This window comes from Chaetodon trifascialis, chromosome 20 (genome assembly GCF_039877785.1).
Source record: "Chaetodon trifascialis isolate fChaTrf1 chromosome 20, fChaTrf1.hap1, whole genome shotgun sequence".
Classification (NCBI taxonomy): domain Eukaryota; kingdom Metazoa; phylum Chordata; class Actinopteri; order Chaetodontiformes; family Chaetodontidae; genus Chaetodon; species Chaetodon trifascialis.
The window spans coordinates 10,157,974-10,171,143 of record NC_092075.1 but is presented as its reverse complement, the minus strand read 5'-3'; the positions used below and the strand labels follow the sequence as shown (position 1 = coordinate 10,171,143).

General features: G+C 43.9%; 1 protein-coding gene across 1 annotated transcript; it reads right to left on the bottom strand.

Annotated features, from left to right (window-relative positions):
• Window positions 1-1,388: 1,388 nt before the first annotated feature.
• Window positions 1,389-12,161, bottom strand: zdhhc8a (zinc finger DHHC-type palmitoyltransferase 8a). Its single transcript, XM_070988894.1, has 10 exons — window positions 11,854-12,161; window positions 5,451-5,572; window positions 5,195-5,352; window positions 4,533-4,705; window positions 4,329-4,431; window positions 4,084-4,175; window positions 3,872-4,001; window positions 3,625-3,739; window positions 3,257-3,369; window positions 1,389-3,137 (listed from the first exon to the last, which is right to left on the bottom strand). Exons 1-10 carry the CDS (start codon window positions 11,955-11,957, stop codon window positions 1,845-1,847), a joined length of 2,403 nt encoding a protein of 800 aa, XP_070844995.1. The 5' UTR covers window positions 11,958-12,161; the 3' UTR covers window positions 1,389-1,844.
• Between the last annotated feature and the right edge of the window lie 1,009 nt (window positions 12,162-13,170).

The window sequence follows — 13,170 nt, the reverse complement described above, 5'->3', positions numbered from 1 at the left end:
CTCATATGGATTGCAGCTTGTTTACGTCCCTCTTGGTTTCGAGTGGCGCTTTGAAAGACCCTGATATTGCCCTCATCTCTCTCCGTTGAATTCCTTACTGACGTTCACGCAATCTCCTGAGTGAAAAGCCTGTGTGGTATAATGTGCAATTTTGTTAAGACAATTTTTGGCAAGAGAAAAGCCCTCCGATGACTACTGAACAATGCTGTTTACACTTTACTTGTTGCTCTCTGGCACTCAAACTGAGAGGGCTCCTTTTTTCTTCATGCTTCACACCTTTTCATGTTGTCAGGACTTTAACACTTTAACTAAGCCGGTACAAGTGAGTCGTTTTTACATCCCACTGAATTTACTGGTCTGGTGAGAGATCTGTCAGTTATTCGGCTGTGTTGTAAATTTCTGCCAGCAGTTTAAATCAGTCAGGGCTTTCAGGCTTTCTTGTTGTCATATCTGCACGGCCACCTGCTATAAGGTCAGGTGCAACAATAACTCACATGAAAAGCTCCAACCTCAAAGTGTCAAGCCTTGTCATTTATTGCCTTCACAAAAATGTGTGATTGTTGATCACGGCTCAAAGTAATAAAAGTCCCTGTTATTAGAAATACTTCAGTCACAAAGTCTCTGAGAGACTTACGAGCCCTTCTTAAGACTGAAGGCCAAACAGAAGAGCAGACTTTTCAAGCTGTCTGAAAGGGTAAAATGCAAAATTTATCTGTGAAGTCTTTATATTATTCTTCATTTTTCTTTTTATTTTATTGTGAATGACCTGTAATGATAATAAATTGCTGTATAAAATGGATCTTTGGAATATAGAGCACATCACAGAGCCTTCTCCGGGCTTTTGACATTGACAACATGCTGTTTTCTGGCATTTTACACACAAAAAGATCATCTCGGATCTCACTACCTCATGCCACCTTCGGAAAATGTTCACTAGAGGGTGCCATACACAAATTCACTGCAGAAACTGTCATTGCAGAGTAAATCATTCCACCAGTGTGATATTTCATTAAACTCTCCACTGCATGTCAGAATTTCATTTTTTCCAGTAGTGCTGTCATCACTGCTATATAAATGTATGCACTGATTCTTTGTAGCTTTATTAAATAGGAAATGAATGAACACGTCAAAGTGCGCTTTATCTCCATAAAGCACATCATTCTGTGGATTTATGGGCTAAAATGACTCGTGACTTAGAAAAAAAATCTAGCGCAAGTACATCTTTGAAGCAAGATTGATAACCAAACCAGAAAATGCAATTTTCCTTTTGTTTCTCAGAGCAGCAGGTGCTTTAAAGATGTCAGTTTCATTCAATTTGTTTGTGGCTCTGTGCGGGTTCCTTCAACGACGGCCATTCACGCGAGAAAATAACATAGGAAAAGAAAATTAAAATTAGAAAATAAGTTTATTCATAGAAACAACTACAAAATTCTATTAAATTGGGAATTTTGCAGTGGGAGACAAATTAGATGATACGGTGTTACATTGTTTCACGAAAGCAATATCAAAACACATACAAACAGATAATAAGTTAATCTGTATTCCTCACAAAGCCCTTCGGCTTCGGCTGAGTTGATAGAGCTCGCTCTGTTTCTGAGAGGAGGCACAACTATCCTGAGATTCACCGTTTTTTTCGGATTTGGTAAAACTTACATGACTTTGCAAGAATATTTTTAAGTTTATCCTTCACTGTGTATTTGTTTCTCACACACCCTCCCACACAGGAGAGTCCCAAATGGCCTCTTATTTACAAAGTATTTTGGAGCTGTGAAGACTGAGTCTAACACTGCATAGATGATTCATTCACACCATCAGAAACATGGAGTATGTTTTTCTTTTTTTTTTTATTTCAGGGCTCCCAGGGTGACTGAGTCCTTCCCCTCAGAGGAGTACGTGAGCGAGGATCTTTTTGCAGTGGTATAGGAGGCATACGAAGGTGCAGAGGAGGTGGAGGAGGATGGTAAACGGGGCAGAGTGGATGTAGAGGATGGGAGGGGTTGAGTCTGTCTGTCAGGAGTGCAGTAAGCCGGAGAGGAAGACCTGCCCTTGCTTTGGAGGCTGCTGCTGCTGCTGCTCTGTAGAGGAGAGCTGGACGTTTTCGGGCCTCGAGTTAGAGACGACGTGGAGGAGCTGGAGAGAGGTGAGGTCCTCATGTTATAACCGAGGATGCCTGTGCTCATCAGGAATTCCCTGGAGCCGTACGCTGGAGGGGTTGGTCCACGTGAACCCAGTGGTCTGATGTTGTCTGGTGGTAGACTCCTCCTGCTGGGGATGTCATAGATCCCCATATCTGGGCCGTAGAGGGCCTGGGATCTGGCTTGGAGACGCAGCATCCTCTCCCTCTCCTCCATCTCCCGTCTCTCGTGGATAGATGCCATGAGGGTTTTTGAAAAGCCGTCATAGCGCGCGGCAGACTTCGGAGGTGTCAAACCCTGTGGACCGAGATCACGCAGGCTGTCTCGGAGACTTTGATGGGAGGTCATATCTCGTATCGTCAGACCTGGAGGGGTTACATCTCGTGATGTCACGCTTTGGGACACAAGGTCTCTTGGCATCAGCCCTTGAAAAGCCGGAGAAGGGTCTCTTTGGATGAAACCTTGGAAGGAAGGCGAGGGATCCCTGGAAGCAAAGCCCTGCAAAGAAGGTGAGGGATCTCGAGGTTGAGGAGACTGTCTGGTGACGCCCATAAACACGGGACTGTAGGCATGAGGAGAAGGACGCTGCACCACAGTCCCATCTGTGCCCAGAGACATAAAGTGAGGGTGGTACCCAACTGGAGGGGCCCCTCTCTGAGCCAGGAACTGAGGGTCTGCAGGGTTGATGAGGTTATCATAAGAGAGGCTGCTGCTGTGGTTGGCCAGCAGGCTGGAAGAGGCGATGATGCCCAGTGGGGGATTGGATCCCATGCCATCACCATGCATGGCAGGTAGCTGGGATTTGCTGCTGTGGCGACTGCTGTGTTTGAGTGTTAGAGAGCGGGAGTTGAGTGTCAGAGAGTTGAGCTGCAGTGAGCTGGAGATGCTGTTGGTCTGGACAGGCAGGCTGGCCTGCTGACTGCCTCTCGAAGGGCTTTCTTTAGACTGAGACCGCAGGTCAGGACCTTTGTTGTTCCCTTGCTGCTCTGATGTCTTCAGCAACTAAACAACACAACAAAAACCAGACAGCAATGTCAGTCAGACAAGGATCAAATCCAGGACTGGGATATTGACGATCACGCTTCTGGAATATAACAAATAAATATCAGACTGAAAAGCACCTGCTCTGGGGGAATGGGTGATGATCCCCTGGATATGGCTTCCAGGACCGGCCGCAGCTGCGGTACAGTGGGAATGGATACAGGAATGATGGATTTGGTATGATGTCCCATCTCTGGAGAAGAAAATACTTTAATTACAAGATATAAGAATCAATCATACTGAACAATCCACAGATATGGCTCAACAATGGCACCATGAAGGAAAGGAGATAAATGCATGATGATAAAGGCTGGTCATATTCGACATTTTCCTTATTATTCTTTCATGAAAAGATCAAAACCAACATGTAGTTTGACCCTCAGTACTTTACAACTTCCCCAGCCTGTCTGTGTGCTGTAAACTCTGTATACGTGTCATCCTACAGTACCGTCCATGTCAGACAGTTGGCTCCTCAGCCGGCTGTGGTCTGGTTTTGGTGGCAGCGGCGGTGGCGTTTTCTGTTGTTTGACATCTGACAGCTCGACAGCTCCGGCTGAGGTTTGCTGGCAGGAGAAAAAAAAAATATGAGAGATCTAATCCCTTGACACCTGAGGTTACAATACTTTGAGAATGTTTGAGAGAATATTTTTCTGGGTGTGATCTGAATTTGGCGTGTGGAATTTGCACATGCATACTTTATTCTGAAGATCCTGACTCTGTACTCCGTTGTCCCTGACTTTGACCGGCATCTGCCTGTCGATCTCCGGTCTCAGGAATGGAGGCTGAACATGGATCGCTGCTTTCTTACAGGGTCTCGCTGTGTACCTGGCGTCACATCACAAACAGGGTGTCAGCCACTGAGTTGCAAGGCTTCCTGAAAAGATTTAATGGAACAGATGGCTCTTACGTTGGAGAGATGGGACTGCAAACCAGGTACTCCAGGTTGTTACAACAACCACGTGTGAAAGGATTGATTCCTCCTTGAAACTTCCCAGTTACCTGTGGAATCATGAAGGGAATATAATCAGATGTAAATAAATCATGTGTTAGATATATTATTTATAATAGATAATACATCAATATAGCACCATTATTAAGTCATAACGATCTACTTTATTGAATTATTTAGTGCTCTTTTTTTATTAAACTGACTTGTTCATTGGTGGTGCGTCCTCTGGACACCAGGTACAGGTGGAATCCAGTGAGACCCAGGACTGGGATAAGAAACAGCCCTGATATACTGATCACTACCAAGCTGTACCTACTGTTAAGGGAAAACTGTTTCATATGAGACACATTTGACACACAAATAAAAGCACAGACACACCCACATTTTGAGTGTGTGTACAAGGATACGTGACAGTGCAGTGCAGCTTCCATAATTCCTCCATGTGGTGCAGGACGTATATGAGGCCAAAGGTGAAGACGCCGATCATGTGAAATGTCAGCGACAGCAGGAACAGGAAGAAGTAGCGGTAGTTTCGCCTCCCGATGCAGTTGTTCACCCAGGGACAGTGGTGGTCAAAGTCCTGAGAGGAGGATTGGGGGAAAATGAAAATCAAATCAGCCAGAAAAAAACACATCGCAGAGCTTATGTGGAATAATTTGCAGCAGTGAAAATCAAGCATTCATTGAAGACTTGCATCCACCGTGCTTTCTAAACACACTTTGTTTAATACAGGCCGTCTGAACCCTTTTTCAAATTGCATTTCTACTGAGACTACAAGGGATCTGAGAAAAGGATTAACCTGATTAATGAGATCTCTCTCTCTCTCTCCATCACACTCTGTCCATCATTCACTCTGCAGAAATCCCCTTTATTGACTCCCCCCACACACACACTCACTCATAGGCATCACCCACTTTTCTCCCCTGATCTCTCCATCCAGGCCTTCTATGTTCTTACCCTTAACACTCCTTTTCCCCATTTAAATTCCTTGTCACATTTGCTTTGACCCTACCCTACACTATCAATGCTGTGCCTCTTATCCTGTCTTTAAATCTGTCCACGCACTGACCTCCACACAGTGATCGCAAACGCTGCAGTGGGAGCAGCGTGGAGGTCTGTAGAAATGACACGAGGCACACCACTTCATCCGCACTTGGACGCCCTTCACGTCCACGTTCTTATACAGCGGCGCGCGGAACTCGTCATCCTTGTCCTCATCCTCGTTTGCTAGAAAATAATGTGCGTAATTTCTGAAATAACTTTTCCGCAAATTAAAAAAAAGTGATCTTTCCCACTGTAAGCATAACATCACTTTGATTACTAACCCATTGGCAGCACACCAGCATCCATAAAGGTTGCCATGGTGAAGTTGGCCAGCACAAAAAGGAAGAGGATGGCGCAGCATGGTGGCACAGCAGGGCAGATGGTCACAGCCAGCCACGGGCATCTGAATATACAAACACAGGAGAAGGGGGAAAAAAAAAAAAAAAGATTTACTGTACTCGTCGTTGAGTGTTCGTCCAAAGCTTGTTGTAAATCGAGGGTTTGACAGTGTTTCTGGGCCTTGCGAGGATCCATCCCTTAGAGGTTGAGGTTAACACAGATCGGGGCTACAACAAAGATTTTAAGGGATAATCTTCATCCCATTTATTCTGATGGGAGCAGTGGATCCCAAGAGTAATTGTTTACAGTGAAAGATAAGCATGTATTAGTGTGTGTTCACCAGTGGCCACAACAAGGGATTAAATGACGGGGTACCCTGCTGTAAAGGCAAGACACTTGCTGTGTCTGTGCTACGCAGTGAAACAGGTCTGGACACTTGCAGGGCGGCAACCAACAATTATTTCTATTATAGACGAATTTGTTGATTATTTTTTCGATTGATGGTTTAGTCTATAAAATGTCAGAAAACAGTCCAAGACGTCCATTCCAAGTTCCTTGATCTCAGTGTGAGGTTGTTGAATCACTCGTTCCAAATATATTCAACTTCCAATGAATATAAAGCAGACAAAAGATGCAAATTCTGACATTTGGGGACCTGGAACCATCAAATACCTGGAATTTATCCTTGATAAATGACAATCAAGGGGCAATTATTTTTTAATAAACCCTGTGAAAACGACACAAGGACACGGATTACAGTCTGCTGATGCCACCTTAATGTGTCAGGCTGTCACATCACTGACATGTTACGAAAAGCAAAAAGCCTTTCAAAGATACGATTATGCTGAGACAGACCGTCATTCGTCATTTTTCATTCATCTGTTCCTGCTTCTCAGATGTTAGGATTTGGTGCTTTTGGTGCTTTTCTCTGCTTAGCAGCACAAAACAAGACGGCTTATGTTGTCACCTTGGTATCTGAAAAACTCCACAGGCATCTTTTGTTACCTTCTGACATTTATTTAACTGGTCAGTTCACTGAGAGCAGTCAGCAGATGAATCAACGCTGAAAATAACTGTTAGCTGCAGCCTTTGATTTGTGTTGGACATCACTGCAGTGTCCATGACAAGATATCAGTCAGAATTAAAGATGTCCAGTTAAAGAATGAACTGGGATAATGAACAAAAAGATAAAAGAAAGAAGATCATTTAAATCAGTGACCCTGGTCTCACCCTTTTAATTATTTAAACTGATTAAAAAATTGTGTCAATCTGTAAACTATAGATGCTTCTAAACTAACAAATGAATATAAACTATTTTATATCACAGCACTGAGCTGAGTGTCCCATCCTCCACTTTTAAACCAGTATGAAATTGCTCTGGGTACGTGTGCACTAAAATCTTAGACCACCGTCACCATCTCTCCCATTGACTCAGTGTGTGTGTGTGTGTGTGGACGTTACACTGAATGGGAGTGTGATTATATCTCTACAGTGTGAGATTAGAGGGAGGGGCAGTGTAATCAGGTTACAGTGGTAGACAGAGAGGAAAAGATTCACTGGATTATATCAAAAGTGTTTGATTGAACATCACATGTTTAACCTACATGTGTACTGCATGGGAATTTTCTATTTGAACAGACAGATGCTGTGGTTTTGGTATGGTGCTAGTATAGGTAGAGGAAAATAATAACCATGAGCGCTCTAGGACTGTTGAATTGAAATGGTGTAACCAGTATAACCAGTGCCAGGACCAGAAAAATGTGTCAAACTGGAAACATTTTCTGTATATTCCCAGATATGACTCTGGAGGCAAGTAAACCGCGAACACATATGAGGGCTTAAGGGCAAAGTCTTATGAAAGTGAAAACACTGACAAAATTAAGAATCATCCGCCTCAGTTATGGCTTCATCCCTGTGCTGCTTCAATCCCCAAACCCCCCGGCTGGTTTTAGGCTGTGGGGGAGGGGTCTCCCCCATCCCCGAGAGGAACGCCTGCTGATGCCATGCCAGCTGCAAACCCAGTAATCCCTGGATTATGAACTCTGGATTACAGACCCTTTCTGCCAGTCCGGTGCATTGTGTATTCCTCACGTTAGATGCAAACAGAGCATGCCATCAAGGCTCACCATATATCACACATGTTATCCACTGCATACCATGCAATACATCCAACTGATTTACTAATGGTAGCCTAAACCTGCAGCAGGCTCCCTCTTACAACAGATGATGAGGAAAATCCTGGAAATCAAAGATTTATTTATTTATTTATTTTTACAACTTTAGCGTAATGAAATTATAAGAACTTTAAGAAGCAGAGAATATGTGACAGAAAGATTAAGGAGCCTAAAGCTGCTACTCAAGAAGCTCTTCTCACTAAATGCAGTCATGTTTGACATGTGCTTAAACTGTCATGGCTGATCAGCTGCGTTAAGTAACCAGAGCGGGTTACTTACAACAATATGGCTCATGTAATATGATTTTCATCATTTATTCTACTTCACTGTTAAATTATTACCCCGGGTCTTTAAAATAAGACATATATACACAGTAGATAGATGGATAGATAAATAGATTTTTTCTTTATCAATGTCATTACAGCCCCCAAATTGTCTTATTATGACAAATGCAGCCTGTTCCACATCAATTACGCTGCTGCAGATGAAACACAGAAGGTGAGCTGGTTTCATCTGACCGATTTCTTGTGGACCAGATTACAGCGTGGACGCCTCTGCACGGACGGCCAAGCCTCCATCATTGGTCTGAGACCATCTGGAGCGCAGGGAGAGACAGTTCATTACACCGCAGCGTGGCAAAGACAAGCCCCACCTAATGAAACGGCCCAGGCAGAGCTGTATTAAATCACACAGAACAGTAAGCTGCTCTGCAATCTGCACTCTGCCCTCATCCCCACAGTGGGTCAGTGGCACAGCAGACGCTGCACGGTTGGTCAAGCGGCAAGTTCGCCACTGCTGGCAGCCTGGGCGCCTTTGTGAAGTTATTGTCACGGTTAACACAAATGGCATCCCTGACATGTAATCTGTCAGATCTCCAGACACCAGCACCAGTGCAGAAAGCAACTGCTGGTGGATAAATTCCCACAGGCTGGACAGTAAATCTCCACACAGCCTGCGCTCACGGTGTCGCGGGCTCACCGTGATCTGTGACCCGTGCCGTCCACGTTTTATCACTCCCGCTCTCGCCGTGCACCAGCCAATAAAGACGAAAGCCATTTAGGATTGTGGTTGTGTAAAACCCTTTAAAAAAATGACTGACTTCAGCTGTTGGACTTGTTCCTTTGTGTGCATACAATTAAAGCAATTTAAGCTTTAAATATAAATATTTAAACAGAGAAATAACACATTCTTGTTCATACAAATGAAAAGTTCATAAGTAATGCAGGGGTTTTGCTGCCAGAGCCTTACTATGACCAGTAGCTAATGTTAGCAAGTGTTAGCCAACTTCAGACAGATAATACAGAGTAACTAGCATTACTGAGTCAGTTCACTGACTCAATGCCTCTTCATCAGTGTTACTGTTAACCCAGCAGTCTATGCACTATGTATATATCAGCATGTATTATATAATTGCCTTTTGTGGCCACAGCTATTCAGAATAAGTTACATATTCTCACTTAAAGCACAGCTCCCATACAGTATTTCGCATGCAAAGAATTGGCATTTTATGACACCTTAAACTGTGCACAGTGTTTGCACCTGCAATTTTATGCCTTTTCCAATTTCACTATATGTCAGTGTTCTGAAAGCACAGGTTACTCAGGAGATAAGCTTTCTGTGTCCAGACAGAGTGAAGCATAACTTAATTGACAAGGGACATTCTTCTTGGTCTTTCTGCTGTCTGTGGCCTTTGCTGGGCGTAGGCGACCTGCCTGAGTTTAACAATGAACAAAACCTTAAGCGCTAACCCAAACAAAAGTTCACGGCCAGACGAACAAAAGCAGGAAACAGCTAACTGATTAATTTTTTTCAGGCGAAGGAAGACAAAGGAGGCTCCCAAGTTTTAAAGGTCTTTTTCTAGCGCAACCAAACCTGCAACGGAAACAGAAATGGAAGCATAATTGCACTGCTAATGCACACACACGGGTAATTGCATGAATATTACCACATGAAAGGAACAGGGTTTTATATTTAACATGACTGCAGGGTTTAGAATTAAAATTGGGGGTACAAGCACTGTGCAGCAGTACAAAAAGTGACAAAAGGCCTGGCTGGGTGGCATTACGTTCCCGTGATTCACAGTAACCAGGGTAAAGGCCAGGGTGATGTTATGGCAGATGACAAGCGACGTCTCTTTGACTCAGCGTTACCAAGGCGGGGCTGAACAGAGCGAGGCACCTGTCTATCTCCGCTTTTGGACGAGGGCAGTCACTCCAGCTGCAACTGCCGGCTTAGGAGACACACAAGATATTAAACAAAGTTCAGACTCGTATCAGAAAGCTGTGATATTAGCTGGCAGTCGACAACAGTTTGTCCAAAAAGAAAAGGCTTCTAACTTCCTGCTGATATAAATGCTGCATGTGCTTACAGACTACACGACCACACTGCTGGTCAGTCGCACAGTGAGGTTTCAACAACTGTCCTTAAAGTCTGATACACAGCAGTCACGAGGTCATAAGCTCTATTCCGCTCGGCTGCGTTAATCAAAAACATTTTTAGGTTTTAAGGTCATCTCAGCTCAAACGCAACCCTTGTCCCAAAAGAAGCAGATTCATCACTTCTCGCTTCAATCATTTGCAGTGTCCTGGTTTTGCTGGTTTTTGCAATGCAGTCCCAATTAAGCAGCCTCTTTTTAATCTATCACAGCGGCGGGACATTGATTTTGTCTTTCTCTCACAGATGTATAGACGGAGGTTTCTCTGCCTTTTCTGGCCCTGTCTCTCCGTCCCCAACGTCTCAGGACTTTAGTAATTAGACAGCTGTCAAGTTGACATGCGAATTAGAATGTGGTATATTTTTGTATGCTGGCGTGGAGAGAGGTCCCATTGGACGGGAATGATTCCATTTTTAAAACCCATTCAAGTAATTTGTATAATGAAAATATAATAGAATTCCGAACCTCTGCTGTTATCTATAAGATTTTAATATCATTAGAAAGTGTGTGGTGTGTGGGGAAAAAAAAGTGGGTGAATATGTCTTTTAGTCGCCGAGGAGCTCGCAGTAAATATCTGCTGATAGGAAACTCGAAGATCCCACACTCCATTTTTTTTCCCAGATGGGGGATCACATGGCATTGGCAAGAGGATCCTAATCCCATACTCCCAATCTGGTGTCAGATTCCAGTGGAAACGGTGCACGGCTAGAGAATACAAGAGAAACTGGGACAGATATGGCTACGGAGGTCAAGGGTCAGCTGACTGGCAGAGAGCTGATGAGGTGGGAGCCTTCACTCAGTTAGTTAAGAGCAGATATTAGATGGGCGTCACATTGAAGGGAGGGTGTTTCAATGTTTGACACTAGTCTGATTTTTCTTTTCTTTAGGCGTAGAAATAGTGTATAGATGAATTTGATAAACCTATAGTCGTCATTTAAACTGGATTCTAGGGTATGATGGGATATTATATTTATTTATTTTCCTGTGTGCCAGCGTTGGCTTGAGTCTTTCTAGCCTCCCACTAGTTCTGCCGTTCCTCACAAGTAGGTCAAAACCAGTAGGCTAAAATTAACTATTTTCAACACTTTCACCAAATGTTGCGTTAAAACTTTCAATCCGGTGTTCTGATCTTGACGCAAACCACGCCGTGAGGTTTGAAAGCTCCTGCCGAGCCTGGCATTGACTTCTTCTGGCTACATTTATGACACATGTGGGTCATAATGACACGCTGATACACGTTTGATTGTAGGTGGCTTATCCCCTGAAGTGTGCTTACTCTGAGTCCTCAGGGTGCACTGGGCAGGCACCCAGGCTGGCCCACACTGTGAGCCAACCAGGTCAGGTGTTAGCCGCCCCTGGTGGGTCTGCCAGCAGAGTGAAGTCAGTGAGGAAGAGGAAGGCGAGGAACAAGATGGTGCTCTTTTTACGCATTTAAATGCTGATTTAAGCAACTTTTCTTCAGAAATTGAGGATGACTAATGATCAGAAATGGGAATGAAACTGTGCAACCAATATTCAGCTTGATGACAACAAAGAGAGGAAGATACTGGCCAACATTTTTAACATTTTACAGCTTCAAAACTCAATCCCACATGCAAAAATGTTGACAGATTTGGAATGAGAGTCATGGTGGATGAAGCGCAATGGATGTCCGGATGGAGGGATGGATGCGTTTTCCGTGGCGCAAACCAACATGTGCATGTCACCAACTTTTTCCATTTCTAGGAGGGCACTTACGTAAAGACGAAGAAGAGGGAGGTAGAGCCGACCAGGAGGCAGGCGGCCGTGCACACCGGGATGAAGGCGCTGGGTTTCAGCGAGTCGGCGCCGCTGGCGGGCATCCTGTCCTCTCCGCACACATCAGAGTCTCATTACTGACTAAAGCGACCGCGAACGCACCGTGGAAGTAACCTGTTTGTTTGTGTAGCTTTCCGGACAAAGCCCTTCATCAACCTCAGCAAGCCCACAGCAGCAGCAGCAGCAGCACCGCTCGCTCCTGCAGCCCCGACCCGACTGTCCCGGCCGGCAGGCAGGCAGCAGCGCACAGAAGCCGCCTCCGGTTTATCCCAAAGGTGGAGCTTTTACTCACGAATCACGTGAAACACTACTACACTTACAGCACACTGAGACCCCACGCTGTGAGCTGATCAGCAGCCTGCTTTTGTATTTTAAAACAGCATGAAATGCACTGTTCATTTCTGCCATCCCATTAAAAGTCAGCCCTGTCAGCATTTTCTAAACTGATTCTGCCAAGTCTCCACAGATGGCTTTTAAAGAGGACCAGGTCCAACCGTCCTTTATCAACTTCTAACTGTGATCCTCTCCCAGCAGGATTTCTTCAGTCTTTTTTATGCAGCTTTTAATTCACCAGGAAGACCACTGGAGCCCTTGCACAGCATCTGGACTGAAATCCATTCATTAACAACATTTACTAATGATTTGACCAACATTTCACTGCAGGCTGGGTGGCTTTTTCTGTGGTGGGATGTGACTAAGTGCATATACTGTATTGAAGTAGAAATATGGGATATTTGAGTATTTTCTTGTCCACTTTGTACTTCTACTCCTACACTACACTTCAGAGGGAATTGTAATTTTTACTCTACTAAAATTTGATATTGATTTGCTGCTTTTCCTTTTAATCATCAATAAATCTGTTTGGACTGCTGGTTGGACGGAACAAATATTGTGTGGCGCCGTTTCAGAATTTACAGACCAAACAATCAATCAATTAATGGAGAATAAAATCAGTAGATTAATCCATAATGAAAACAATCAATAGCTGCAGTCCCATAGAAAATAGTTCAAAATGAGCTCCACCTCAACTGACAGTAAAATCCTTTTTACACTTTTATACTAATGCATGCAGCATAATCTGATTATTTAATATGTAAGTCACTGAGGACTGAGCACTTTTTCTTTTCATAGTTTAAGTACATCTGCCTGATTATGCTTACATACTTTAACCTGAGTAATATTTTCAATGAAAGACAGTGTGGTATTATTGTTTTTACTTAAGAGTGCTTTTTAGAAAGTGAGAACCCATGAGCATTC

Coding starts and splice junctions, on each gene's coding strand:
- zdhhc8a (XM_070988894.1), bottom strand. CDS start 11,957: ATGCCCGCCAGCGGCGCCGACTCGCTGAAACCCAGCGCCTTCATCCCG. Junction 5,573..11,853: donor TCCCTCTTCTTCGTCTTTAC/GTAAGTGCCCTC, acceptor TTGTATATTCAG/ATGCCCGTGGCTGGCTGTGA. Junction 4,706..5,194: donor TTTGCGATCACTGTGTGGAG/GTCAGTGCGTGG, acceptor TCCTCCTCTCAG/GACTTTGACCACCACTGTCC.